The sequence below is a fragment of the Capsicum annuum genome, chromosome 1 (genome assembly GCF_002878395.1).
Source record: "Capsicum annuum cultivar UCD-10X-F1 chromosome 1, UCD10Xv1.1, whole genome shotgun sequence".
NCBI classification, from domain to species: Eukaryota; Viridiplantae; Streptophyta; class Magnoliopsida; order Solanales; family Solanaceae; genus Capsicum; species Capsicum annuum.
The window spans coordinates 1,917,294-1,942,976 of NC_061111.1; the positions used below are offsets into that span (position 1 = coordinate 1,917,294).

Here is a 25,683-nt window from a genome sequence, read left to right on the forward strand (position 1 = left end):
GGTGAGAGTTCGATTATCCACCTTGTAATCCCCTTCATTTGAGCTTTTTCCCAATTCTTGGTTTTCTAGTTTTGAGTATGTTATATATTAGAATGTGATAAAGAAAAGTGTTTTGATGATTATTTAGGAGAATCTAAGTAGCTCAGTTGGTTTACCGACTATTGAACTTTCACCTTGTTGGTGAGGGTTCGATAATCCACCTTGTAATAGCCTCCTCCATTTGAGATTTTTCCCAATTCTTGGTTCTCTAATTTTGAGTATGTTATGTATTAGAATGTGATAAAGAAGGTAAATTTTTAATGATCATTATAGGAGAATCGTAGTAGCTCAGTTAACAGGCTACGTGAACTTTTACCTTGTTGGTGAGAGTTCGATTATACACCTTATAATCCCCTCCCCCAACTTAAAAAAAAAAATCATCTTTTGTCCTTGAGGAAGAAGAGTTGCATAACTGAGAATCTGAAAATTGAAGTACTTTTGGATCTGTTGTAGTTATAATCTTTAAAGTTTTATGTTTGAATTAATTATATACTCGTTTATACAAACGAGTAGTGTGTGCAGTATATTCTGCACTCACTGAGCAATGATCATGGAGCCTCAAATTTTTCCCCTTCCCTTTAGTGGTTCTTGTGCAGTTGATTAGCTGTAATTTGTTTTTTTGCAACTGTCGTAAGTTAAAATGTGCAAAGAATGGATGCCTTATTGTTTTTGTTTTGTTTTCATTCGGTATGGAGCCTTGAGGTGGTTGCCTAGCGGGCTTGACGTGATTTAAATTGTTACCTTTAAGGGTCATTTGGTCTGAGGATTAAGGAATAATAATCCTGGGATAAAATGCAGGATTATTTTAATCCTATGTTTGGTTAGGAGTATTAGTTAGTCATGAGATTATTTATCTCACCACTTGTACTATAACGATGGGATAAGATATCCCATATATATGGTGGGAGTGGGAGAACTTTGTCTATGCCATTCCCCCAGACCAAATAACCCTTAAAGTAAGTGTTGAAGTTGACAGGGTACATAATACTACATTTTGTTTGATTCGCTTAAATAGCGCTACGTCATGGTAGGTTATAGATTTGTCGGCTGATCCTTTAGTTGTTGTCCGTTTATGATATGTCTTATTTTGGAATATCATTTGTAATCTATGTTGTCACATAGTGCCGTTTGTTTCCTTGGCTTTTCTACAGAGCAATCTGGGAGGTGTAATCTCTTCATTGGAGATTGGATTCCTGATCCATCTGGTCCTGTTTACACGAATGAGACATGCAAATTTATTGAAGACCATCAGAATTGTATGAAGAATGGCCGGCCAGATAATGGTTATCTTTACTGGACGTGGAAACCACGAAATTGCAAGTTGCCTCGGTTTAATCCACATAAGTTTCTTCAGTTAATGAGTAATAAAACATGGGCTTTGATTGGTGATTCAATATCAAGGAACCATGTCCAATCATTTCTTTGCGTACTCTCAAAGGTAACAGTTACACTCACTGTCAATTGCTCTAATTTGTTTGCATTAGGTTTGGTTGTTCTTTTCCTATGTTTCCACCATGATTTAACTTTCACATTGATCAGTTAACAAAATGATATTTTGGTGTTGATTGCTTGGATTGTCTTTTTCCCTTAAGGCGCAGGCGGTTCATTCTGCTCGCTTGGATTGTCTTTTTCCCTTTAAGGCGTGGTACATTCTGCTCACTTGTCTAGAACAAGTTAGCGCTTAAATTTTTGCTTGGATGAGATGGGATTAAGATGTTTCATTTCCGTGTTTGGTATTCTCGATTATGTTCACTCCATGCCACCAGAAATGAACCTTTGGACTTGTGTTTTTGAAGAATGGGGTTGAGAAAAGTTTGTCCAGAAGTAAAAATTCCACTGGTACAGCTTTCTATACTAATAAAAAATGCATTGGAACTTTCAATTTCTTTTTTTTAATAAAGTGGACAGATTTTGGGGCTTCCCATGAATAAAAGCCAGTCAATTTGGAAAGGATGTACTCCCTTCTTTTCATATTAGTTGGCCCCTATAGACTTGGCACACCCATTAAGAAAATATTAATTAGGGGGTCTATTTTATCAAATTAGCCTTATTAATTATGCTTTGAAAATATAAATGTGAGTAAATACACTTTGTTTAGTCATTTAATGTTAAGGGTATTATTGGAAGAACATAATAAAATTCTCTTGATTTCATCAAAGGGACAACTAAATTGAAACAAATATTTTTAGAAAGAAGGCCAACTAAAACGAAACGAAGGGAGTAGTATTTGTTTTGAATCTCATTAAATTAGGTGTTTCAAACATGTAAGTGTGAACATGTAACTTTATAGTGGATGGAAGCTGTAACTGGGAGATAGCTTGAACGTTGTCTGTTGAATTCTTTAAAGCACCATTATAATATTGCCCAAGTATTCCCATGTGTGAGAAGTGAGAACAGATATTGTACTTCTTGAAGAGATGTTTGCTGGTTTCTTTCAACTCAAATTTTTAGTTGACGCCTTAAAATCTTCCGCTGTATTCATGTTTGTCTTGGTTTCTGCTGGGAAATGCTTGTAACCTTGTCTTGGTTTCTGCTGGGAAATGCTTGTAACCGGTTAGTTATTGGGGTACCAAAAGCCAACTAGTTGCATGGTAGCAGGTTTCAGCACACACTTATTGAAGACCTTATGGAGAAGTAGTTGAAGTAAGGAGCCTCCTGTGTATTGTGTATAGTGTTACTGTTAGATGCTTCTATGACGATTTAATATATAAAAAAGTCAATTTTGCACAGAAACTATAATGTTGTATAATTAAGGTATCTATTAACTTTTCGGTCTTGGATGCGACTTTTGGGTGTAATGGATGTTTCACTAATGCTGGCATCCGGTGACTGATTAATTGCTTGCAGTTGTTGCTAGTCATTGATTGATTATCAGGTACTATTTCATCTGTGTTTCATAATTTCTTGTACATCCACAGAAGGATTTGATGCTACTATTTGAAAGTTCTGATTTTGTGAATTGTCACTCTTCTAGCTGTATGTGTTTGTGTTTGCGTTTTTTTTTTTCTGTAGCTATAGGTTTCTTCTCGTCCTAGCTAGGTGATTGTTGAAAGGAGTAGTCTCGTGTATGAGAATGACTTTGGTTGAATTCATCTGATTAAATGATGCTATTTCAGGTAGAGGAAGCCTTTGAAGTATACCATGACAAGGAGTACCGATCCAGGAGATGGTTATTCCCCTCATACAACTTTACCATTTCAGTAATTTGGTCCCCCTTTCTGGCACAAGCAGCTATATTTGAAGACTACAATGGAGTTTCTACATCTGAGATTGAACTTCACATTGACAAACTCGATACGAGTTGGACAGATCAGTTTAAGAATTTTGACTATATGATATTTGCGAGTGGTGAGTGGTATGTCAAAACTACAATCTACTATGAAAACGATACAGTATTGGGCTGCCACTACTGTCCCAAGAAAAACTTCACTGAGCTTGGTTTCAACTTTGCGTACCGGAAGGTTCTTGGAAATGTTTTCAACTACATCCTCTCATCAAATCACAAAGGCATGATCTTTTTCAGGACCGCGACACCAGACCATTTCGAAAATGGTGAGTGGTTTAGTGGAGGAAGTTGTAAAAGAACAGAACCGGTGAAGGAAGGTAATTTCAGTTTGAGCGAGGTCAACAAAATTCTACATGAAATTGAGTTAGAGGAAATTGATAAGGCTACAGCTAAAGCTTCGGAGAAAGGTTTGAATCTAAAGCTTTTCGACATAACTAGCCTTTCATTAATGAGGCCTGACGGGCACCCAGGTCCATACAGGCATTTCCAGCCATTCGCAAAAGACAAGAACGCAAAAGTCATCAATGACTGCTTGCATTGGTGTTTGCCTGGACCTATAGATGCCTGGAACGATATACTAATGGAGATTATGTTAAATGGTTTATGAGATGAACTTGTGAACTTGTGAAGCGTAAGTTGTTTTCTCGAGCAAATAGCAAGGCCAGCGCACTGGTATGAACGTTGCTCTGTTTATCTCTACTTTGTGATGTGAATACTAGAGATTTAAGGCACACAACGGGTGCTCCTCGCGACTATGTACCACGGCTGATGCATCAGTTTGCCTATATACAAAATTTTTTCAATGGGGAAGTTCATCTTGATTGCAATGTTATTGCCTGATTCTCATATACATGATTTTTCAAGATTCTGTAGTGGGATTTTTTTTTTTCTTTTGGGATTTGGAATATTTATAGTCACAAGATTGTGTTGTACACTTGTACTTATAATAAAATTTGCAAGTCACAAGTAAAGATAATTTGGTACAGTTTTGCATTTATTACTTTCTTTGACATTCCACAGTTTTAAATGATTAATAATGATTATAGAAGTTCAAGAAAGAATTATTAAGTGATTTCTTCCATTTATTCAAGCCTTGATGGATAGAATTACTCGTGCTTTGCTGGCGGGAGGAAGCATGTACCCGGTTGAATCGTGGAATTGGTCTAGGAGCGTGCAAGCTGGTCTAGATACCACGAGTATCGTTTAACAATCTTGTCTATGTTACTTCTCTCTTTTTGGGGCTAGCGTTTGGCTATAGATTTTGGGTGTAGTTATTGAAAATTTATCTTTAAATATTTGTTTGACCATGAAACTTGATCAGATTTTGAAAATCTGTTCTTCAAATACTTTCAACTTTCCCGTTTCGCATTTTTGGACTTCCACCTGCAAAACTTCAAATCTAAGATTTTTCCAATTTAAGTGTGTTTACTTTATGAATCTTGGAAAACAAAGTGCTCTTTTTGAATTTGAAAAACTAGCCGTTAGGTCTCCATTTTCCTATATAAAGCCCCATTGTTCACCTAAACAAATACCATTAAATACTGTTCTAGTTTCAACCTTTTTCCTTTCTAATCTCATTCCAATGGCTACTGTTGCTGAAATGTCCCTTGCCTCCGACCCCGTCCCCACGAAGAAAGGGAAGTCGAGGAAGGCGTTGAAGCAGAAAAACCAGTCATCGAATGAAGCCAATATACTGGCTGGAACTGTAGCTCAGTCGCCTTCCGTGTTAATGCCTGTGGATGATTCTGTTAAGGAGAATCTTGAACCACAATCTCAGAAGAAATCGAACAAGAGAGGGGCCTCAAAGGCCTTGAAGCAGCATGCAGAACGAAGTTCTTTTGAGAGAGAGTTGGCAGAAATGCAAGAAAAGCTTCAGAAGATGACACTTGAGAAGGAGCAGACTGAGGAAATGCTGAAGGTCAGAGAGGAAATGTTGAAACAGAAAGAGGAAGAGCTCGAAGCTCGGGGTAAAGAGCACGAGAAGCTTCAGACTGAGCTCAAAAAACTGCAGAAAATGAAAGAGTTCAAACCAACCCTGGTATGTTTCTTGAATCTTGTATTTGATCTCAGACGCGGATCCAGAATTTTAAGCTTATGCGTTCTGATAAAATTCTTCATAATACATATTAAGTTGATTTATAAATAAAATTGAGCCGAGGATCTATCGAAAATAGCTTCTCTACCTCCAAAGTACGGTAAGGCGGTAAGCGTACACTTTATCCTTCCCAGACCTCACTTTGTAGGATTACACTTGGTATGTATATTTCAAGGGTAGCCGACAAGCTACTGAGTTCTGCAGAATTCATTAACGATTCTCTAGCTCTTCCATATCCAATTTGTTCTTTTCGAAACATTATGTGTATCAGGCTGACAATTTTTATCATTTGGGATTGTGGCATAGTTGATTTGTACATTTCATTCGTTCTTGTTTGTAACTACTTCATTTCAAAGCTGACATTTTTATTAATTTTCCATATTTCATTAGAACTTCCCTATAGTGCAATCTCTTAGGGACAATGAGGAAAAGAAAGAGAAGAAAAAGAAGGCGGATCCTTCGAAGAAAAGGCCAGTACCGCCATATCTGTTGTGGTGCAAAGATCAGTGGAATGAGGTAACGTGTCTTTAGTTCAAATGTTCGTTGAATTTTGTGCTTATTTTGATATTAATGCCGTCCCCAGACCCCACTTGTGAGATTACACCGGGTTGTTATTGTTGTTGTTATATCGGGGATTTTTTATGTCAGGTGAAAAAGGCTAAACCAAATGCTGAGTTCAAGGAGACAGCAAGTTTATTGGGGGCTAAGTGGAAAACATTAAGTGCAGAAGAGAAAAAGCCTTATCAGGAAAAATACCAAGCTGAGAAGGAAGCATACTTGAAGATCATCGGAATGGAGAAGCGTGAACACGAAGCTATGAGGCTCTTCGATGAAGAGCAGAAACAAAAGACAGCTATGGAGTTACTTGAACAGTATATTCAATTCCAGCAAGGAGCAATAGTGAACGAAAACAAGAAGAAAAAGTAAATTTTCACTTTCTCTAAGTCATATTTATTAGGTGCCTACGAACTTTATATCTTATGCTCGCCCTTTTAATTAATCGTCATAGGAAAGAAAAGGACCCCTTGAAACCAAAGCAACCGTTGTCAGCATTTTTCCTGTTTACCAATGAGCGTCGAGCTTCTCTACTTGCTGAGAACAACAATGTGAAGGAGGTAAAGATTCATGATAGAGTTTTGTTGTTTGTGATCGTTCTTGGAATTTCATCAAGTTTCTAAATTAGTACTTCGATTTATAGGTGGCGAAGATTACCGGTGAAGAATGGAAGATCATGACAGAGAAACAAAAAGCACCCTATGAAGAGGTGATTTTTATACCCCATCTTGGAAAAATGAAATCCCCTTGTGTCAATGTTTCTTATTTTAGAAAGTTAGAAATGTTTCCTTCGATATATGCAGATGGCGATGAAGAAAAAGGAGCAATATCTGCAAGAAATGGAAGTTTATAAGAAGAAGAAAGACGAAGAAGCTGCTGAACACATGAAGGAAGAGGAGGAGCTGATGAAACTCAAGAAGCAAGAAGCACTTCAATTGCTCAAAAAGAAAGAAAAGACCGAAAATTTAATCAAGGTTTGGTTTCTTGTTATTGTTCTAGCCAGTCTTGATCCAATTCTTTTAGGCTATGAATGTTAAATTATCTTATTGATTGGTTTGTTGTGGTGTGACTAGCAGAAAACGAAAGCAAATCGCCAAAAGAAGAAACAAAAGGACGACAATGTGGATCCTAACAAACCAAAGAAGCCCGCTTCATCATTCTTCCGTTTCAGTAGAGAGGAACGAAAGAAACTAGTTGAAGAGCGGCCCGGAATCACCAATTCTACCATTAATGCTCTCATTTCACTCAAATGGAAGGTATATAATGCACATTTTCAGTTTAAAGTGAACTCTCCCCCCCCCCCTCCCCCCCACCCCCCCAAATGTATGTGTTGATGTGAACGGAAGCAGTGGCGAAATCAGAATTTTCACTAAGGGGGTTTAAAATAAGTTTAAACCATATATAAATAATTTTCTGCCAAAGCGGACCCAACCCCCCTAAACTTGGAGCAACAATTATGTTGTCTCCGGGTAATTACGTGGTAAGCGGACCCAACCCCCCTAAACTTGGAGCAACAATTATGTTGTCTCCGGGTTAACGTTGTTCCACTGGTTGGAGTTGTGGAAGCAGACACCTATGTTGCTCGACTCTTCAAAAATGTCATGGGGTGTGTGCCAAAAGTAGTGCGTTTTTGGAGGATCCAACACGTGTGCGGCAGCCAGCAATTTTGGGAGAGTCCGAGCAACGTAGGTCTACACTACAATTGGAGTTGTGTTTTGATGTATATGTAACTTTGTTTTGATGTGTAGGAACTGAGTGAAGAAGAAAAACAAGTGTGGAATAAGGAAGCAGCTGAAGCAATGGAAGCCTACAAAACGGAAATGGAAGAATACAACAAAACTGCAGCAGAACAACAAGTAGAAAAACCAATAAGAAATTAGCTGCTTAGAACTAGTTCAACTGGCTATGTTGAAGTGCTAGTTAGAGTTGATAACTTTGAAAATAGTCATTTGATGATGTCATTTTAATTAGTTTACTCTTTGCTAATTTCCTTTTCATTTGACTTCTAATGGATGACTTTGGGTTTTAGCCATATATAGAGTCTCAGAGTAACATAATTCACACATATTTTTGACGCCTTGTGGCTGATTTCTCGTGCCCAATCAATAGAGGCAGAGCCGGAACTTCTGCCGAGGGGATTCAAAATCTGAAGAAAAAAATCATTTTAATCGTATATTAATAATACTTAATATTATAATTTTCCATCGAAGGCTGGCTCCGCCTCTGCGTATCAACACCGTAATTTAACACCTTGTGCCATTTTTCTTGACAAATTCAACACCTTAATTTAATGTGGAATATACTAGCTGTCAATTAATTTCTTTTTATCCTTTAATAATTGGACTTCAATGTCTCAAAATACCTAAATTGATGATTCGTCACAAGAATTAGAAGAAAAGGCTTCTTTCATGGGATGGAGCTAGCATGAAAAAAAAAAAAAAAAGGAGGATCTAATGTCTTTGTTTGTTTTTAAATAATATATTTAAATAACTAATTTCTTTATTAAAACTTCTTTTTCTTTACTACTATAAGTATATAAGTATATGTCATGTTTGACATAATTTTTCATGAGTCAATTTGAATTATATGAGCTCAATACATGCATAATAACTAACCATCATTAAGTGTGAGAATTTAGCTTGATGCTCGAATAAATTTTTATCATCTATCGAAATTTACGATACTTCAAATATCGAATAAAAAACTTCAAATTTAGATGAAGCACACATTAAATTGCAACAAAAAGCAGGACTAACGGGCCCACACTATTCAAAATCATGGGTCCTGTCCTATCTCTTCATGTTGATAAAATTATGGATTAATATATTTATTACTCATACTGATAAATGGCCACAATTATTTGACCCAAATTTGCTTACAATTGTGAAAAGACTTCTATAGCCTTATTTTAGTTTTTACCATGCTTTTCTAAATAAGTTTCCCTCCAAAATAAATTAATAAATGCAGTCACTTTTTCCAATTCTCTAAACTTATTGAACAACTAAAATTGATTTAAACAACAACAATTAATGAGTATAAAAGATTTCTACATAAAATTTAAAAACTATATATTGACTTATACTTAAAAAATGAAATATGTGTATTTTATACTCTACTCTCCTTTTTTTTTTCTTTTTTTTTTTTTACTCTCTTTTTAATAATAATGTATAGATAAACTTATATTTCACTTCAAATTTTAATCGGTGTAATTTGAATATATTTATAACTTATTTAAATCAAAAAAGATATCATCCAATTCAAAAAGTTTTATTTTAAATTTAAAATAAAATTTAAAATAAATTAATCAAAGTAATCTTAATTATTTGAAAAGTGGAGTTGATAAATAAAAACTAAATATGTCATATCTCTATGTCTAAATTCTGAATTATGTCATAGTCATAATCTTCGTTATTAAATATGCTTCTTGATTATTTTTCTATTTAAATTTTCAATTTTATTTCTTGATCAACCCAAAAAAAATCTGTGATTTACTCAATTCGAATGAAATTATAAATATTGATTGTGATACAATATTATTTTTATTTGATAAAATTTGAACTACAACTATTTTAATTTCCTAGAAACGCATTTTAAGAAATAAAAGGATGTTAAATTCTTTTTTTAAATAGTGAGCGTTCATGATTCTGTTTGGATCATTTTTCATTAAAATCAAAACTAAAGTAATTTAGTCAATTTTAAAATTTTAAATTTAAATAAAACTATCAACCTGGTTTGATAGTTTGGTTTATAACTAGCTAATGATAAATTGATAAGTATAAAATAATAAAGAATAATTATTTTAAATGAATGTTGAAAATTAATAAATTGGTATCTATGATTATTAGATAAGGATATTTGAATTTTTTACATTACTTTTCAATATTGTTTCGAAACTTTAGCATTTTATGTTGTTTAATTGTAGAGGTTGCTTTATTTCAAAAGTCAAAGGATCAATCTATTGAAGTACATTAAAAATCAATCATATACTATATCACATATAAACAATTAGATTTGGAGTGTTATGTTTGATCATATTTTTCAAAAACTAGAATTTTAAAACATCATAGTACATGTAAAATAAGTAGACTAAACTCAAATTAATGACTACACGGTATAAAATATTTATATTTAGTTATAAAAAATAATATCATGTATTCAAATAATTATAACATTTATACATATAATTTTTTGGTTCGAAGACAAAAAGTCCAAACGTATTTGACTTCTTTCTTAACTTAAATAAAGAAAGAAATTATTTGAAGGACAGTTTATTCCTCTTCGAGCTATCGTTATTTTTTATCATACAAGTCTTTCACCTCTATGTTAGCGAATTGGATAAATTGTGATTTGTTACTTATATAATATGTTACTAAATTGACCTTTAATTTATTGTTTTTTAATTATTATGTTTGAATAAAATTAAACTATATATTTGAATAATTTTTAAACATAATCTGTGAGATATTTCAATAACGACAACTCAAACACTTCAAACAGGATAAATGTCAACATATTATAAAAATCATATAGTTCATACATCATGTGTCGAACCAAAGAGAGTGAGACATAAGAGTTGACCATACAAGTCTTTCGTCATTATGTTACGCTGATTTGATAACTTGTGTTCGATACTTATACATATTATTAAATTAACCTAGAATTAATTATTTTTTAATTATTATATTTAAATAAACTTAAATTATATATTGAAATAGTTTTTACACATAATTTGTGAGATATTTCAATAACTACAACTCAAACACTCTAGACGTTGTAAATGTTGATATATTAAAGAAATCATATAATTCAGACTTCATATGTGTCGAACCAAAATGAGTGAGATATAAGTGTTGATCGTACAAGTCTTTCGCCTTTATGTTATGTCGATTTGATAAATTGTGAATCACTACTTATAGTTATTACTAAAATGACCTTTAATTAATTATTTTTAAATTATTATGTTAAATTAAAATTAAACTATATATTTAAACAATTTTAAACATAATTTTTGAAATATTCAACAATAAAATTCTATTTTAATTCAAAAATTAAAATAGTAGAGCAGTTAATCAGTTATGCTAGGTGAAGAAATAAATAATAAAAAATAAAAATTTGTGACATAACATAAAATTACAAGAAGTAATGATTAAGAAATAAAAAAAAAAAGAAAATGGAACATAAATAATGTAAAATAAAAAATTTAGATTAAAAAGTAGAAATTAAAATTGTAAAAAAAAAAAATTGAAAGAATTGAACCGGATAAATGAGTACTGGAATAATCAGTACTCACCCCTATAAATAATTAGAGAGAAAAAATAATTGAAATATTCATGTGACACCTTTTAATTTGGAGAGAATATTTCAAATCATATGATTTGATTTTCAACAAAAAAATAACTGAAAAAGAAGAAGAAGAAAAACAGACTATATAAATAACTCCAACATGTCCTGTAAATACTAACAAACTAATGTACATTAATCCACGGGCAGTGTGCAATGTGTTACTGTGAAACAACTGGAATTCTCACTCATAAAATAAAAGAGGCATAAAATTTCAAATAAAAGATTAAAAAAATTAAAACTATCTATCTGATAAAATAAATAATTAAGTAAATATGATACATAAGTATATTATGTTAAATTAAAATTTTCAGACAATACTACTTTGGTCACATTAATTTTGGCTATATGAAAATAAAATAATTAATTTTATATCATTATTTTTATTTTAGACCATTCTTTTCAAAAAGAAACATAAGTAGTTTTTTGTGGAGTATATTTTTCCTAACAAATATATTAATTTAACATAAGTGTATATGTTAAATTAAAATTTCCAGACGATACTACTTTGGTCACATTTATTTTGACTATATGAAAATATAATTAATTAATTTTATATCATTATTTTTATTCTACACTATTCTTTTCAAACAATACATATTATGCAATCATATTTATGAAAATGGGAAAAGACATCATTTTCACCTCATACTATATAAGAAAAGTCTAAGCCACACTTAAATTATACAAGTGACCCATTACACACCTTAACTATATAAAAGTGATATTATTACCTCCCCGCGATCCCCATTCTAAGGCGCGTGTGTTACACTTATTTTAGGCGCGTCCAACCTATTAAATAACAAAAGTAAACGGTTAAAAACATTAAGGGAAAATGCATCGTTTCCACCCCAAATTATTGTCGAAAAGTCGAATTCATACCTAAACTATATAAGTGACCTACTACACACCTTAACTATAAAAAAGTGATACTTTTTACTGACGTGGTGCTGGCGTAGCAGCGCGTGTAAAACACTACACCACATGCAAGTGGTGGTAGTCTGACAGGGTGTAAATAGTTTCACTTTTTTTATAGTTTAGGTGTGTAATAGGTCACTAGTATAGTTTAGGTGTGGCTTCGACTTTTCGGGTATAATTTGAGATGAAAACGATGCCTTTTCCCTATGAAAATCATGTTAACTTTTCCATTCCCATATATTGGGATAGTTTCCAATGTATTGGAAAATAGTAATAAAAGTAATGATAGAATTTTAAATTTAAAATGAAAGGGGTAAAAATGTATAAAAAGAAACTAGTTTATAGTGTGAATGAGTCTTTTTACTGTTGTGGCCAAAGAGATTTTTCCTAATTTAATTACATCACTCTTTGAATATAATAAATTTAATATTTTGAATAATGAATAATATTTAATGCAAGGATAAGTTGGACACAAAATGATAAAGTGTCAATTTATTTTTCAGACTGAACATTTATTTTTAGTATAGTGAAAAAGTAAAAATATAAATAGAGAGAAGCAGTATGCTATCTATCCATACTTGTTCATATTTAGTTTGATATACCTTTTAAAAAATAAACAAAATGTCAATATTGTATTGTCTTGATTATTATAAGTCTATCTCACTCGTTAAAACATAAAGAAAATAACTAGGATGCAGGGATTACCACTAATAGATTAATTAAACTACTACTTCAAACAGTAATAACAACGATAAACACCCCAGTTGATATAAGAAGCTGTATAACAACTACCATACAAAAAATAAGTACAAATATTAGAATCAAGAATAGGGATGAAAGGATATAGATTGAGCATAATCACAATTTCCATGTCCTATTTCTCATACAAACTAATCATTATACGTTACAACAATTATGTTTCTCTAATCCAAATTTCGATGATTATCCAATGATCTTGTGCTGAGTTGTTTAATTATGGGGACAAGGACAGAAATGACCCTTCGGCCAAACTATTTTCATGTCATGGCCAACATTTGACTCAAATCATTCCTAACACCAAGGGCCTAATTTTGATCTGACAAATTCATTGGATAAATCGTGTATCTCAACCTTGATCTTAATGATAATCCAATAACCTTGTGTTGAGTCGTTTAATCATGGATAAGGACAGAAACAACCCTTCGACCATTCCTAGGACCAAGTGCCTAATTTTGGTCTGCCACATTTATCGAATAAATCGTGTATCTCAACATCGATCCCAATGGTAATCCGATAACCTTTGTACTGAGTTGTTTTAATCATTTGACGCAAACAATTCCTAGGACCAAGTGCCTCATTTTGGTCTGCCACAATTCACTAAATAAATAGACGTGAAAATAACAAATTATATCTTACTTTCTTCAACTGAATAATAAAATAAATTTTTGTTCTTAATAAATTAAACTAGTAAAAATGAACGGAAAGAATAATTGAGAAACGAAATAAATTTGTTTGCCCACCATCAACGACAAAGCTAGAAAATTTGTCAACAACGTTCAAAATTCTAATATATATCCTTAAAAAAGTTGTTATTGATTTTTATACAATATTATTTTTTATACGCACAATATAATATTTTGATTAAGAATATTCGAGCGATTAACCGATTATCCTTTAGTCAATGTAGCTACGCCATTGTCCGCCATATCGACCTTGCGTCATTTTCAAAATTCGAGGCGTGCAAGATATTGGTAGCATTGACATCACTTTTACAAACATTTGCTTGTGGGAAAGGACTTATATATTACATGTAGTTTTGCTCTTTTAATATATGGACAAAATAAAACTTCATATCCACATTATTTGCCTTTTTGATGTTTTTTTTTCCTTATCTCAGTTGATTAATATTTTGTCGTTTATAAAAGAAATAAATTTCGACAAGATAAGGAGTTTTTCTGCTCTAATTTAGGTGGTATCATTCATACGTTGAGAGTCAAAGTTTTTAATTTCGAATATGAATTCGGACTTAGAACAGTGGTGGAGTTAGAATTTTCATTGAAAGAGTTCAGAAGTAAATATATGAGCTAGTCGAAAGGGGTTCAACATGTACTATATATACGTAAAAAAATATTTTTGACCATATAAAAATAATATAATTTTCGAACGAAGGGGATTTGGATGAACCCCTGAATTAAATGTGCTCCGCCACTGACTTAGAATGTTACACTTTTTTGAAATAAAAAGTACTATAAATTATGAATAATTCAAAAAATATTTAAAAGGCATACACAAAAATTTCGGGGTGTATCTATAACTTTAGCATGTTGTTTTAAGGAAGTGGAAGGTTTTTAGGGAGTGATAATGACATTTTCCTAAATTTGAATATCTCTTTGCATTTCAGTAAGTTTAGCTATAATTCTTAATTTACATGATTCTGTTTTCTTCCCCTCGAATTAATCCATTTCTGTGTGTTTGCATTTGGTTTTGTACTTAGTGGTTGTTTGGGAGTTTGGTTAGAGTTATGAAATTATTATTACTATTATAATTCGAGAAATAGTTATTAGGAAGTTTATAAGTATTATTTTATGCAGGATTAGAGACGGAGTTAAAATTTCGACTAAGGGGGTTCAAAATTAATTGAAGGGAGTTTAACATATATTATATGTAGATAAAAAATAATTTTAGTCATATATAAATAGTATGACTTTTCATCGAAAAAGTTTGAATGCAGTGGCGGAGGCAAGATTTTCATTGAGGGAATTCAGAAATGTATATACGCACCAGCGAAAGAGAGTTCAACATCTATTATATATGAATAAAAAATATTTTTAACCATGTAAAATAATATAAAAACAGTATACTTTTTCGTCGAATGAAGTTCGGATGAATCCCCTGAAGTAAAGGTGGCTCCGCCACTGTTCGAGTGAACCCTCATGCCAAAGGTTGACTCGCTGTTAGAGGTGTCAAGTGGGCCGGGTTGGGTCAACCCGAAACCGGCCTGTGATTTTTATCCGGGTTGTGGGCTGGTCGGAATTCCGGGCCCAACAGTAAAAATTTTAAAAACAACCCTGAACCGTCCCACTTAACCCAACCCGGTCCAACTCACCTAAACCCGGTTAAAAATCCGGTCAAAACCGGTAAAAAATCAAAAAAAAAAAATCTCCAATATACGCTATATATACCCACCTATATACATTTTAAATACGTTAAACAATATATATACTCTATATATATAGTATATATACGTTAAACATTATAATTTAAAAAATATATACACATATACACAATTACACATGTAATCATTTATACGACTATACGTTAGTTAAATATATATATTACTCTAAATAAAAAATATACTACAAGATATATACTACAATATAATGCTATATATAATAATTTATAAAACATATACACATGTATACGTAAAATATATACGTCAATAGAAGATATATACACATATACGTACCATTCAATATATACGTACTACTTTAAATAAAATATACTATAATATATATACTATAATATATACACACACTATATATATAGTTATATACTAATTTATGAAACATATACACACGTATACGTTAAATATATTACACACACTATATATATAGTTATATACTAATTTATAAAATATATACACATGTATATGTTAAATATATACGTCTATAGAAGATATATACACATACATACGTGCCATTCAATATATACGTACTACTTTAAATAAAATATGCTATAATATATATACTACAATACACACACTATATATGTAGTTATATACTAATTTATAAAACATATACACATGTATATGTTAAATATATACGTCTATGAAAGATATATGCACATATATACGTACTACTTTAAATAAAATATACTACAATATATACACACACTATATATATAATTATATACTAATTTATAAAATATATACACATGTATACGTTAAATATATACGTCTATAGAAGATATATACACATATATACGTACCATTCAATATATGTAATACTTTAAATAAAACATATATTGCAATATATATATACTACAATATATACACACACTAAATATATAGTTATATACTAATTTCTAAAACATATACACATATATACGTTAAATATATACCACTTTAGAAAATATACACACAAATATATGTACCATTCAATATATACGTACACATATAAAATATATGTACTTCTTTAAATAAAACATATGCTACTTAATATAATAAATTAATAATACTTTATAGTAAATTAGTCCGTTTGTTATTTAAAAAAAAGAAAAAAAAATCGGACCGGTTAATCAGCTGACCTGGACCGGCCTTGGTCCGAGCTTGATTAACCGGGTCCAAAACCAAAAATAAAAGGGTTCGAAATTCGATACCCTACAGCCCGATCGGGCAGAGTCAATCTGGGCCGAGTTGACTAGGTGGATCAGGTCAGATTGGATCGGACGGGTCAGCCCAGCCCGTTTGACACTCTTACTCGCTGTTGTGCAGGGTTTAATTAGTTATCCATATATTAATTGTTCTGTTTTGATCTTACATGAAATAATATATAGAATTATGTAGATTTCTAAATCTTAAGCTAATATTAGATATGTTGACTTTTATACATAATTAAAAAAATATAATTGATATTAAAATTATTATTTTTCTAAAAGTTTTGAGTTAATCTTGCAAGAATTTATGCTGCACGTGAGAACACATTCAAAAACCACTTGGTTTATTTTTTTCTACGTGAAAGCTACTAAATGTGAATTTGCCTTTGAAAATTTAAATTAAGAGGGATTTCAAAAATAACAAACAAGGTAAAAGACAGTAAATAAAGGATTGGACCACAGTTTGATTTATCCTCTTCTTCCCATTTCGATTGAATTAATCTAGATCGTAAGAAGGAATGGAACTATTGAAGAGTTGTCCAAGAAATTGTCGTGATATTATGTCGAGGTATTAGCTAAGCGAGTTGAGTAAATAAGATAAAGGAAAGTAGATAAAGGACTGGACAACAATTTGGTTGGATTAATTCAGAAGTACAGTAAAAAGGAATTAAACGATTGGAGAGTTGTCCAAGGAATTACCATAACATTGTGTCGAGGCATTAAAATAAGTGAGGTGAATTGAAATTGATTAAATTAACGGTTTAAGTTGGTTAAAAATAGGTCAAAATGTGGGTTATAACCCAATTAGTTAACTTTTATTTACTTTATTTGTTGGTTTATATTTTTTTGGTTTCAATTTATTTGTCTTACCTTTATTTTTATTTCATTTCTTTTCATTTCAAAAAGAAAAAGAATGTCTCCTTCCTTCTTTTTTTTTTTTTTTTGACAATTCTATAACTTTAACTTTGCATATGATATTTATTTAAGACATTTTAGTATATCCAACATATATTTGATTTAAGATCAAATAATTTAAAAATATTATTTACTTTTTTTAATTTTATGCCAAGTTAAAACTAGACAAATAAATTAAAATAAAGTAATTATTCAGTATACTCTCTTTGTTTAATATTATTTGATTAGCATGATAAAAACAGTTTTCAATTTATAAAATCAAAAGTTCTTTTAGTATATATTCTCTTTTTGTTTTAACCTTTAATGCTAAATAACTTCATAAAATAATAGCAGTCGAATTTAAAATTTGAAAACATCAACTAAAATTAATTTAATAAAATACACATCTAATCAATTTTTTTTTACAAAATATGAGCCAAGAAGAATCTAAGTAATATAAAATAAAAAAATAATAAAATTAAAATATTCTTTGTTACAATCATATATGACATATTATTTTAATAATATTTCTCCTAAATTAATTTAGACAATACATAACCTCAATTTCCAGCGAATCAAAAATAAATTGAGCTAATAAATAGACGTTACGCTATGTCTTAAGGAACATTTAGTGAGAGGTATAAAAAATTTATCCTACTATTTATTCTAGTATAATAATGAAATAAATTATTCATAATTTGGATAACTATTTTCCAATCAAAAAATCCCATTGTATATGAAATATTTTTGGCCAACTTTTTTTTTTCTTTTTATTCCCATTTTGTATCTGTATTCGCATTGGAATTCCATTGATTCGAATTCACGTAGAGTAGCCTTTCAACAGAGTTTTCTTTACGCCCATGTCAGGATCGAACCCTCACCTCTCGACGTATCACAATTTTTGCCCAACTCAATCATTGTGCCTTCGACGTTTTCTATAAATCCCATTTGCTGGGAGATTTTGTTTTATACAGCTTCCATATTCTTCACTTTCTTCCCCCCTATGAACTCATCATAACACAAAAATAAATGGGTAAACCAGAGCCTATCCAGCATGACCCTTTTCCAGAAATTCATAGAGATAATGATGCTGGTGCTGCTTTTGTTCTTGAATCAAAAGGTTGAAATTTTTTTAAATGATTTTTTAGTCATCTTCTACAGTTTTAGTTTAATTTTTTATGGAACAAGAACAAGAATTTAACTTTTAAAAAAAAATAAAAAAAATTCTTATTTTTTTAAGTTAAAAATGTAATCTTTTTACAGTTTTATAGATGATTATTTGTTCTTGACTAAAGAAATTTCATGTTGTATGAACCAAGAAAGTGAATTTAATAGTTGTTTGTGCTGTGGTGCTAAAATGGGTAATTTTTTTTAGCTAAACATGTCATTTTCTTTTTACAGTTTTAATTTGATTTTTTATGGAAAAGAAAAAGAATTTAACTTTTTTTTTAAATAATTCTTTGTTTTTTTAAGTTAAAAATGTAATCTTTTTACAGTTTTAGAGCTGATTGATTGTTCTTGACTAAAGAAATTTCATGTTGTATGGACCAAGAAAAGAAATTAATAGTTTCTTTTTTCTTTTTGCTGTGATGCGAAAATGGGTAATTTTTGTATGGCTAAAAATGTCATTTTCTTTTTACAGTTTTTAGCTGATTCTGTAGCAGAATCCTTGTATGAACCAAGAAAGTGAATTTAATAGTTGTTTGTGCTGTGATGCTAAAGTGGGCAATCTTTTTTAGCAAAAAATGTCATGTTCTTGACTAAAGAAATTTCATGTTGTATGAATCAAGAAAATGAATTTAATAGTTGTTGTTTGTGCTGTGATGCTAAAATGGGTAATTTTTTTTTTTTTAGCTAAAAATGTCATTTTTCCTTTTACAGTTTTTAGCTTATTCTGTTGCAGCATCACTGTTCTGACTGAAGAAATTTCTTATTGTATGTTGTATGGACCCAAAAAAAGAAATTCATGTAGTTTTTTGCTATGATGCTAAAATGGGTAATTTTTAAGCTAAAAATGTTGAGTTCTTTTTACAGTTTTTTGCTTGATGCTAAAAGAGTCCTTTTTTTCTTGTGAGAACAGGAGAATGGTGGCATGCTGGATTTCATTTGACGACGGCGATAGTAGGACCAACGGTGTTGACATTGCCATATGTTTTCAGAGGGATAGGATGGGCACTGGGTTTTATCTGTTTAACTGTGATGGGGTTGGTTACTTTCTACTCTTACTATCTCATGTCTTTGGTTCTTGATCACTGTGAGAAGTCCGGCCGCCGGCATATACGATTCAGAGAACTTGCTGCTGATGTTTTAGGTAGATAATCTGCTTCCTCCCACCTGCATAATTTGACATTTTCTGTGTGATGTCATGGTGATATGATTATTGTTGTTTACTAGTTTAACTAGCAGCCTTTGATAACCGTAATGTCTTAGCCAGCTAGTACAGGTACCAAGTAGCTTTGCTTACCAAGGCTTGGACAGAAACAACAAATAGGAAGAAATCACCTAGTAGTATTTTTGCTTCGGGTGGGGTTCAACCAACTTCATTGAACACTAGGTCCTCCCTATTCCCTGAATAATTGCGTTGCTTCCTCCCAACTGCATAATTTGGCATTTCTGTGTGATGTCATGGTGATATGATTATTGTTGTTTTCCATTTTAACTTGTAGCTTTTGATAATCGTAGTGTCCAGGCCATCTTGTGTATACCAGGGGTTACGGGCTATCTCTCACCAGCGGAGGTACTAAGTAATTTTGTCTACTAAGGCTTGGGCAGAAGCAATAGATGAGAAGAAATCACCTACTAATAATTTTTACGGAGGTTTGCGGTTCTCAACCAACTTGATTGAACACTAGGTCACACCTTTAGATGTTACTAGTAATTAGTAGCCTTTTTAGTTGTTGTAGATGTTTATATGTCACGAAGAATTATAGAGAAATCTACTTCATCTTAGGTAGTGATATGGACTGCGTGCACTTTAACCCCCCTGTCCCCACTTTGTGGGAATACACTGGGTATGTTGTTGTTGTTGAAGAATTGTAGAGAAAATTTAGTGTTAGAGAACTACAGATTAGTAAATATTACAATGGAATGAGCACAAATGGAGTGAAATGTGTGACGATGGATGATATGCCGGCCCGAACTAGTTTGGAATTAAGGCGTGATTGTTGTTACTTTCCAATTTGTCAATATTTTTCCTTAGTAGTTTGAAAAAATGTGAATGGACTTGCGAAGAGGAAAAAAAAAGGAAAAGGTGAATGATTTTGTTGCTTTAAGAACAGAAGTTTAAACTATTGGATTGATCAAATGATGTAGCATTATTTAAGTTTGTTGTGGTCGTTATCGCCCCTTTTTTTGCACGATGTGATGTTGATCTAAAAGAAGGGGTTTGGTGCCCCATGTTTTATATAGTTGTATTTACTACTTTTTGGACTGAGATCCAAAGATGATTAAGTTGATCTTTCATTTAAAGTTACAACCATTTGCATTTTTAAACTACTTGAAAAGCTCTTTTAGAGGAAAAAGGTATTCTGGCATGTGTTAGAGGAATTGATTCCACTAAAAAAGCGTACCTTTCCTTTAGTGTTGTAGGTGGCCCTTGATGTTTCTAGTGGACCTAATGTGAGTGCAATGTTGTTGTAGCTTTGAAAAGGATATTTGGCATGATTATTTGACTACAGCCACCAGACTTCAATGATTTTGTTAGATTCAGTACTAGGTATAAAAGAACAAATAGTTGGTGTTTTGTACTTTTCGAAAATAGTGAATTCAGATAATATGGAGGAGGCTGAAAGAAATAATGCATGGAATAAATAGCTTAAAGTTCTGAACCTCGTAGCAGTGTTGTGTAAGGCAGGAAGCTTTAAAAAGTGTTTTAGGTCAATCAGAGATTTAAGCAACAAAGTACGACTAAATTTTGGGGTTTAATTAAAAAAGGCGTGATGAAGAAAAAAGTAAAAAAGACATATATACTGCAAGAAAAGAGTAACAACTTCATTGATTTCCTTTAAAATTGATATACTTTTTGCCAGTCATGTTTGTTGTTTAGTGCAGCTCTATTCAAGATAGAACTTTTGAACAATGAAGAATGAAACTAGCCCCTTGCCTACACTTAAACGCACCCTAAGTGGGAAAGCGCATATCCAGAGCCTCAGGGCTTAAGTGTGTCTCCGATGAGCCTTTGACAACGCCTGCCTCATACGAAGAAGCTAAACATTCTGAACCTCATAAGAAGAAGTTAATCTACGATGCTTTTAGAAGTTTTGCACGTGCATACTGCTAATATTTTCGTTTACTTCAGCCATATATTGGTTAAATCATATAATCTATTAGCCATTGAACGATAAGATTTATGAATGATGCCTTATATGTAACAGCTCTAACTCAAACTTCAGTACCTTAGAACAGCTTCTTTTAGAACTAAAGGATTTTTGTGTTGCACTGATGTAGGCTCTGGGTGGATGTTTTACTTTGTGATACTCATTCAGACAGCAGTTAACACTGGCATTAGCATAGGGGCAACTCTGCTTGCCGGACAATGCCTTCAGGTACTTGCTTCAGTAACCACCAATTTTCATTTTCCAGTTCCCCGTTGATGCTAATTGTTAAATAAACTTTGCAATTCAACAAGTTTGCATTACCAAGATCTACAAATTTGTATTCAGGAACTTTTCCTTTCAGTTATGCACTTGTCTTTTTGCTCTTTAAGAATCTTACTTGACTATTATATGTGCTTTACAGTATAAATACTTGTAAGAATTTAGAAGTTCCCTGGAAATCCACTAGCAGAGTAGCATTGTTACGATAATACACATGTATTAGCTGATTAGTTGGACTCAGTGCATGTCATCATCCATATATTTAATTTGTTTCTAAATGTTAAATATGATATAATGTCTTGATGAATATCGTGGAAAGAATAGCGTTTTGTTTCTTTATTCTGAAAGAATGAAGTTTGTACCCCTTTTATGATTAGCTAATTCTATCAGTTTTTATCATTTGGATAAAAATACTAAGGTTATGCACAAACTTTCTTGTTTCTACGCAGATAAGTCCATTATGATGTATCTTAAGTGTGCCTGTCCTTTCCTGTTGCATGTACAGAATCAAACTGCCAAATTGTGTGGTATTTTCTCATATAAAAGATTTTACTTCTACAATATGATAATTTCTTTGGGTAATAGACCTTCATACCAGTAAGTGTAACAATGTTGCGCAGAAAGTTTAATAAGCTAAATTGTCTTTTTGCATTAATGGTAGAAGTTGAATAAAATGCTAAAGGAAAAGTTGAAAAGTTAGCGAAATTTAAATCATCAGATCATGATTTAACTCTATATTGTTAAAAGGTTTCTGCGAAGAAGTAAGAGTTTGTAATTTTTCCTGCTTTGAGTTGAACCTGTTAAATCTTTTTGTGATTTTGGTAATCACCGATAAATTGATGGATATTTTTGTTATCAAAAGACATGAGGCAATACAAAGGTTATTCAGTTTGTGATATGCCTCAAGGTTCTTAATACTAAAACTTATATAGTATGAGAGCACATATGAAATAGTCACTGCTGTGTTTAAATTTTTTCAAGTTATTCAACAATTTGTTGTTTCTGTTTTGCTTTTCAAGATCATGTACTCCGAACTTTCTCCACATGGACCACTGAAATTGTATCACTTCATTGCAATGGTTACCGTAGTAATGATATTTCTCTCTCAATTTCCGTCCTTCCACTCCCTGAGGCACATCAACTTGGCATCGTTGTTTCTGAGCTTGGGCTACACTTCCCTAGTTGTTGGTGCTTGTATTCATGCTGGTAAGTTCTTATGTTCTTTGTTGTTCAGGTTCTTTTTCATGTCCTCGGAATTTTTCTGAACAATTTGGAGAATTGAACGCACAAGGTTACCAATTATCTTCAGCTTGCATAAACTTGGTTCCTAGAAGAGAAAATCGTGCAGTTTTATGATGGAGAACAGCGTAAGCCTTATTTCTTTTCTCAGTAGTTGTGAACCTTTAATAGGTTAGTAGAACTGGTTCCCTTTGTTCCTTTTTTGAGCCTTCGCTATCGTGGGCTAGATGGATAGCTAGTAGTTATGAGCAGCAGTTCCCCGACTATAGATAGGAAAAGATGTAGAGGTGCGTGCCACACTCACGAGGGACTTTAAGAGGTTGATGAAGTAGTTAGTTAAATGAGAGGCTAGAGTCAAAGGTGAGCCAATGAGCTTCTCAGTTAATGAAGAGCTTAGCCATGGCAAATTTTTGTAATATTGTCATTCTAAGAACACCCTGAAACAAGAGTTCAGAAATCACTATACGTACATTAGTGTATGTACAAATAAGGTGGATAAACTGGAGCCAATGTTTCTTGTTAAGAGCATATCATTTGCTATACATAGGTCGGGTTTACCTGAATATTTTCAGCATGGTACAGGTACTTCAAAAAATGCACCTCCGAGGGATTACTCCTTAGAAGCCTCACACGTATCACGGCTATTTAGTGCTTTCACTTCTATCTCCATTATTGCAGCCATTTTTGGGAATGGAATATTACCAGAAATACAGGTAATGAATAGTTTCATTCATATTGATTTTCTCAATTTTATGATGTCCATTGGTCTTCGCTAGTCCATGATAGATGTCGCAATTAAAATATGTCATGTGATATATGTATGGCCAGTCAATAGGTTGTTACACCTTAGATACGTACATTAATTTGTAGTCCAATTAATGCAGGCAACTCTTGCACCACCAGCAACGGGAAAGATGTTGAAAGGCCTTATGTTGTGCTACGCTGTAATTTTGGTTACTTTCTACTCCGCATCTGTTTCTGGATATTGGGCATTTGGAAACAAAGCCAATTCAAACATTCTCAAGAGCTTAATGCCGGATGAAGGACCTTCCTTGGCACCGACATGGGTATTAGGTCTTGCAATTATCTTTATTCTTCTGCAGCTCTTTGCCATTGGCTTGGTAAGTCATGCATTAGCTGCACAACATCAAATACAGCAAAACAAATGTTGTTTCGCCAACATGTTGTCGTCTACATTGTGGGTAACTATCTAAGAAAATGACACAGGTATATTCTCAAGTTGCTTATGAAATCATGGAAAAGAAGTCGGCTGATGCAAACAAGGCTGTATTCGCTCCCAGAAACCTCATCCCGCGGATAATCCTCAGAACGCTGTACATGACCCTTTGCGGGTTCTTTGCTGCTATGTTGCCATTCTTTGGTGACATCAACGGTGTTGTCGGAGCGATTGGCTTTATTCCTCTTGATTTCATTCTCCCAATGCTACTTTACAACATGACTTTCAAACCAAGGAAATCATCTATTATCTTTTGGATAAATACTTGTATAATGGTTGTATTCTCTTGTGTTGGTCTTCTAGGATCCTTTTCATCTATAAGGAAATTGGTTCTAGATGCCAATAAATTTAAGCTTTTTAGCAGTGAAGTTGTTGATTAACCTCTTTGTTTAGATGACAAATGTACAATATAGCTATATGCACGAAAACAGTTGATAGCGAGGATTCCTAAAGCCGACCCCAACTAGTTTGGGATTGAAACGCTGTTGTTTAAATGTATGGAAGTTGTACATCTATCGAACTGCCGGAATCTTTATTTGAAAAAGTAGTTTTATGGTCTCTTCATAATCATGATTTTTTTTTTTTCCCCATCCGATGTCCGGTGCCCGCATCGGAGCCCCAACTAATCCGGCTCGCGCGTTGCAGGTCCCATTAAGGTGACAGCGCTTTCAATAGAGTTTTCTCTGCACCCAGAGTCGAGCCCTCGACCTCTGGTTAAGGATGGAGCGGCCCCATCTACTGCACCACAACCCATGTTGGTCATAATCATGATTGTTACTAAAACATAAACAAATTTGAAGGTGTCTGGTGACTAGAGATTTACTTGATTTCTTATACATTTCATCAGCTTAAATTTTCATTGTCAAAATTGAGGAGTGGAGGGGAGGGAGCCTTGGAGTTTGATTCACTAAGAGGTGATGGGTTCAAGTCGTGGAAACAGCCTCTTGCAGAAATGCAGGGTAAGGCTACGTACAATGGACCATTCTAGTTCGACCCTTTCACCGACGATGCATATTGATGGAAGCTTTAGTGCATCGAGTTTGCGATTTAAGATTAATAAGAGTATATTACCAAAATGTGAGTTTGCCATTTAAGATTAATAGGAGTATATTAACAAAATGTGGATGGTTAT

The 25,683-nt window shown here is 32.5% G+C and overlaps 3 protein-coding genes across 4 annotated transcripts; all 3 read left to right on the forward strand.

Annotated features, from left to right (window-relative positions):
• Positions 1-1,190: 1,190 nt before the first annotated feature.
• Positions 1,191-4,320, forward strand: LOC107855333 (protein trichome birefringence-like 23; the record flags this gene model as incomplete). The annotated part of the gene is given in 2 exon segments (XM_047414124.1): positions 1,191-1,477; positions 3,156-4,320. Coding segments are annotated over 2 exon segments (1,064 nt in total), but the record flags the coding sequence as incomplete, so codon positions are not given.
• Positions 4,321-4,831: 511 nt separating this feature from the next.
• Positions 4,832-8,007, forward strand: LOC107855283 (high mobility group B protein 6). The gene is made up of 8 exons (XM_047414121.1): positions 4,832-5,363; positions 5,811-5,936; positions 6,069-6,343; positions 6,430-6,535; positions 6,619-6,684; positions 6,779-6,949; positions 7,052-7,231; positions 7,724-8,007. Exons 1-8 carry the CDS (start codon positions 4,908-4,910, stop codon positions 7,853-7,855), a joined length of 1,512 nt encoding a protein of 503 aa, XP_047270077.1. The 5' UTR covers positions 4,832-4,907; the 3' UTR covers positions 7,856-8,007.
• Positions 8,008-18,149: 10,142 nt separating this feature from the next.
• On the forward strand, positions 18,150-25,109 carry LOC107855317 (probable GABA transporter 2). Of its 2 annotated transcripts, none has more exons than XM_016700319.2 (7): positions 18,150-18,600; positions 19,561-19,791; positions 21,927-22,024; positions 23,095-23,281; positions 23,897-24,027; positions 24,199-24,435; positions 24,542-25,109. In XM_016700319.2, exons 1-7 carry the CDS (start codon positions 18,510-18,512, stop codon positions 24,929-24,931), a joined length of 1,365 nt encoding a protein of 454 aa, XP_016555805.1. In that variant the 5' UTR covers positions 18,150-18,509; the 3' UTR covers positions 24,932-25,109. The 2 variants fall into 2 exon arrangements, with proteins under 2 accessions (XP_016555805.1, XP_016555806.2); XM_016700320.2 differs by lacking the exon at positions 18,150-18,600 and adding an exon at positions 19,244-19,315.
• The last annotated feature ends 574 nt before the right edge of the window (positions 25,110-25,683 follow it).

What these genes read in the sequence shown, in the direction of transcription:
- LOC107855317 (XM_016700319.2), top strand. Translation starts at nt 18,510, where the DNA reads ATGGGTAAACCAGAGCCTATCCAGCATGACCCTTTTCCAGAAATTCAT. An exon ending in TGGTGCTTGTATTCATGCTG is followed by an intron (nt 23,282 to 23,896) that starts GTAAGTTCTTAT and finishes AGCATGGTACAG; the next exon opens with GTACTTCAAAAAATGCACCT. An exon ending in GAATATTACCAGAAATACAG is followed by an intron (nt 24,028 to 24,198) that starts GTAATGAATAGT and finishes CAATTAATGCAG; the next exon opens with GCAACTCTTGCACCACCAGC.
- LOC107855283 (XM_047414121.1), top strand. Translation starts at nt 4,908, where the DNA reads ATGGCTACTGTTGCTGAAATGTCCCTTGCCTCCGACCCCGTCCCCACG. An exon ending in AAGAGTTCAAACCAACCCTG is followed by an intron (nt 5,364 to 5,810) that starts GTATGTTTCTTG and finishes ATATTTCATTAG; the next exon opens with AACTTCCCTATAGTGCAATC. An exon ending in AAAAAGCACCCTATGAAGAG is followed by an intron (nt 6,685 to 6,778) that starts GTGATTTTTATA and finishes CGATATATGCAG; the next exon opens with ATGGCGATGAAGAAAAAGGA.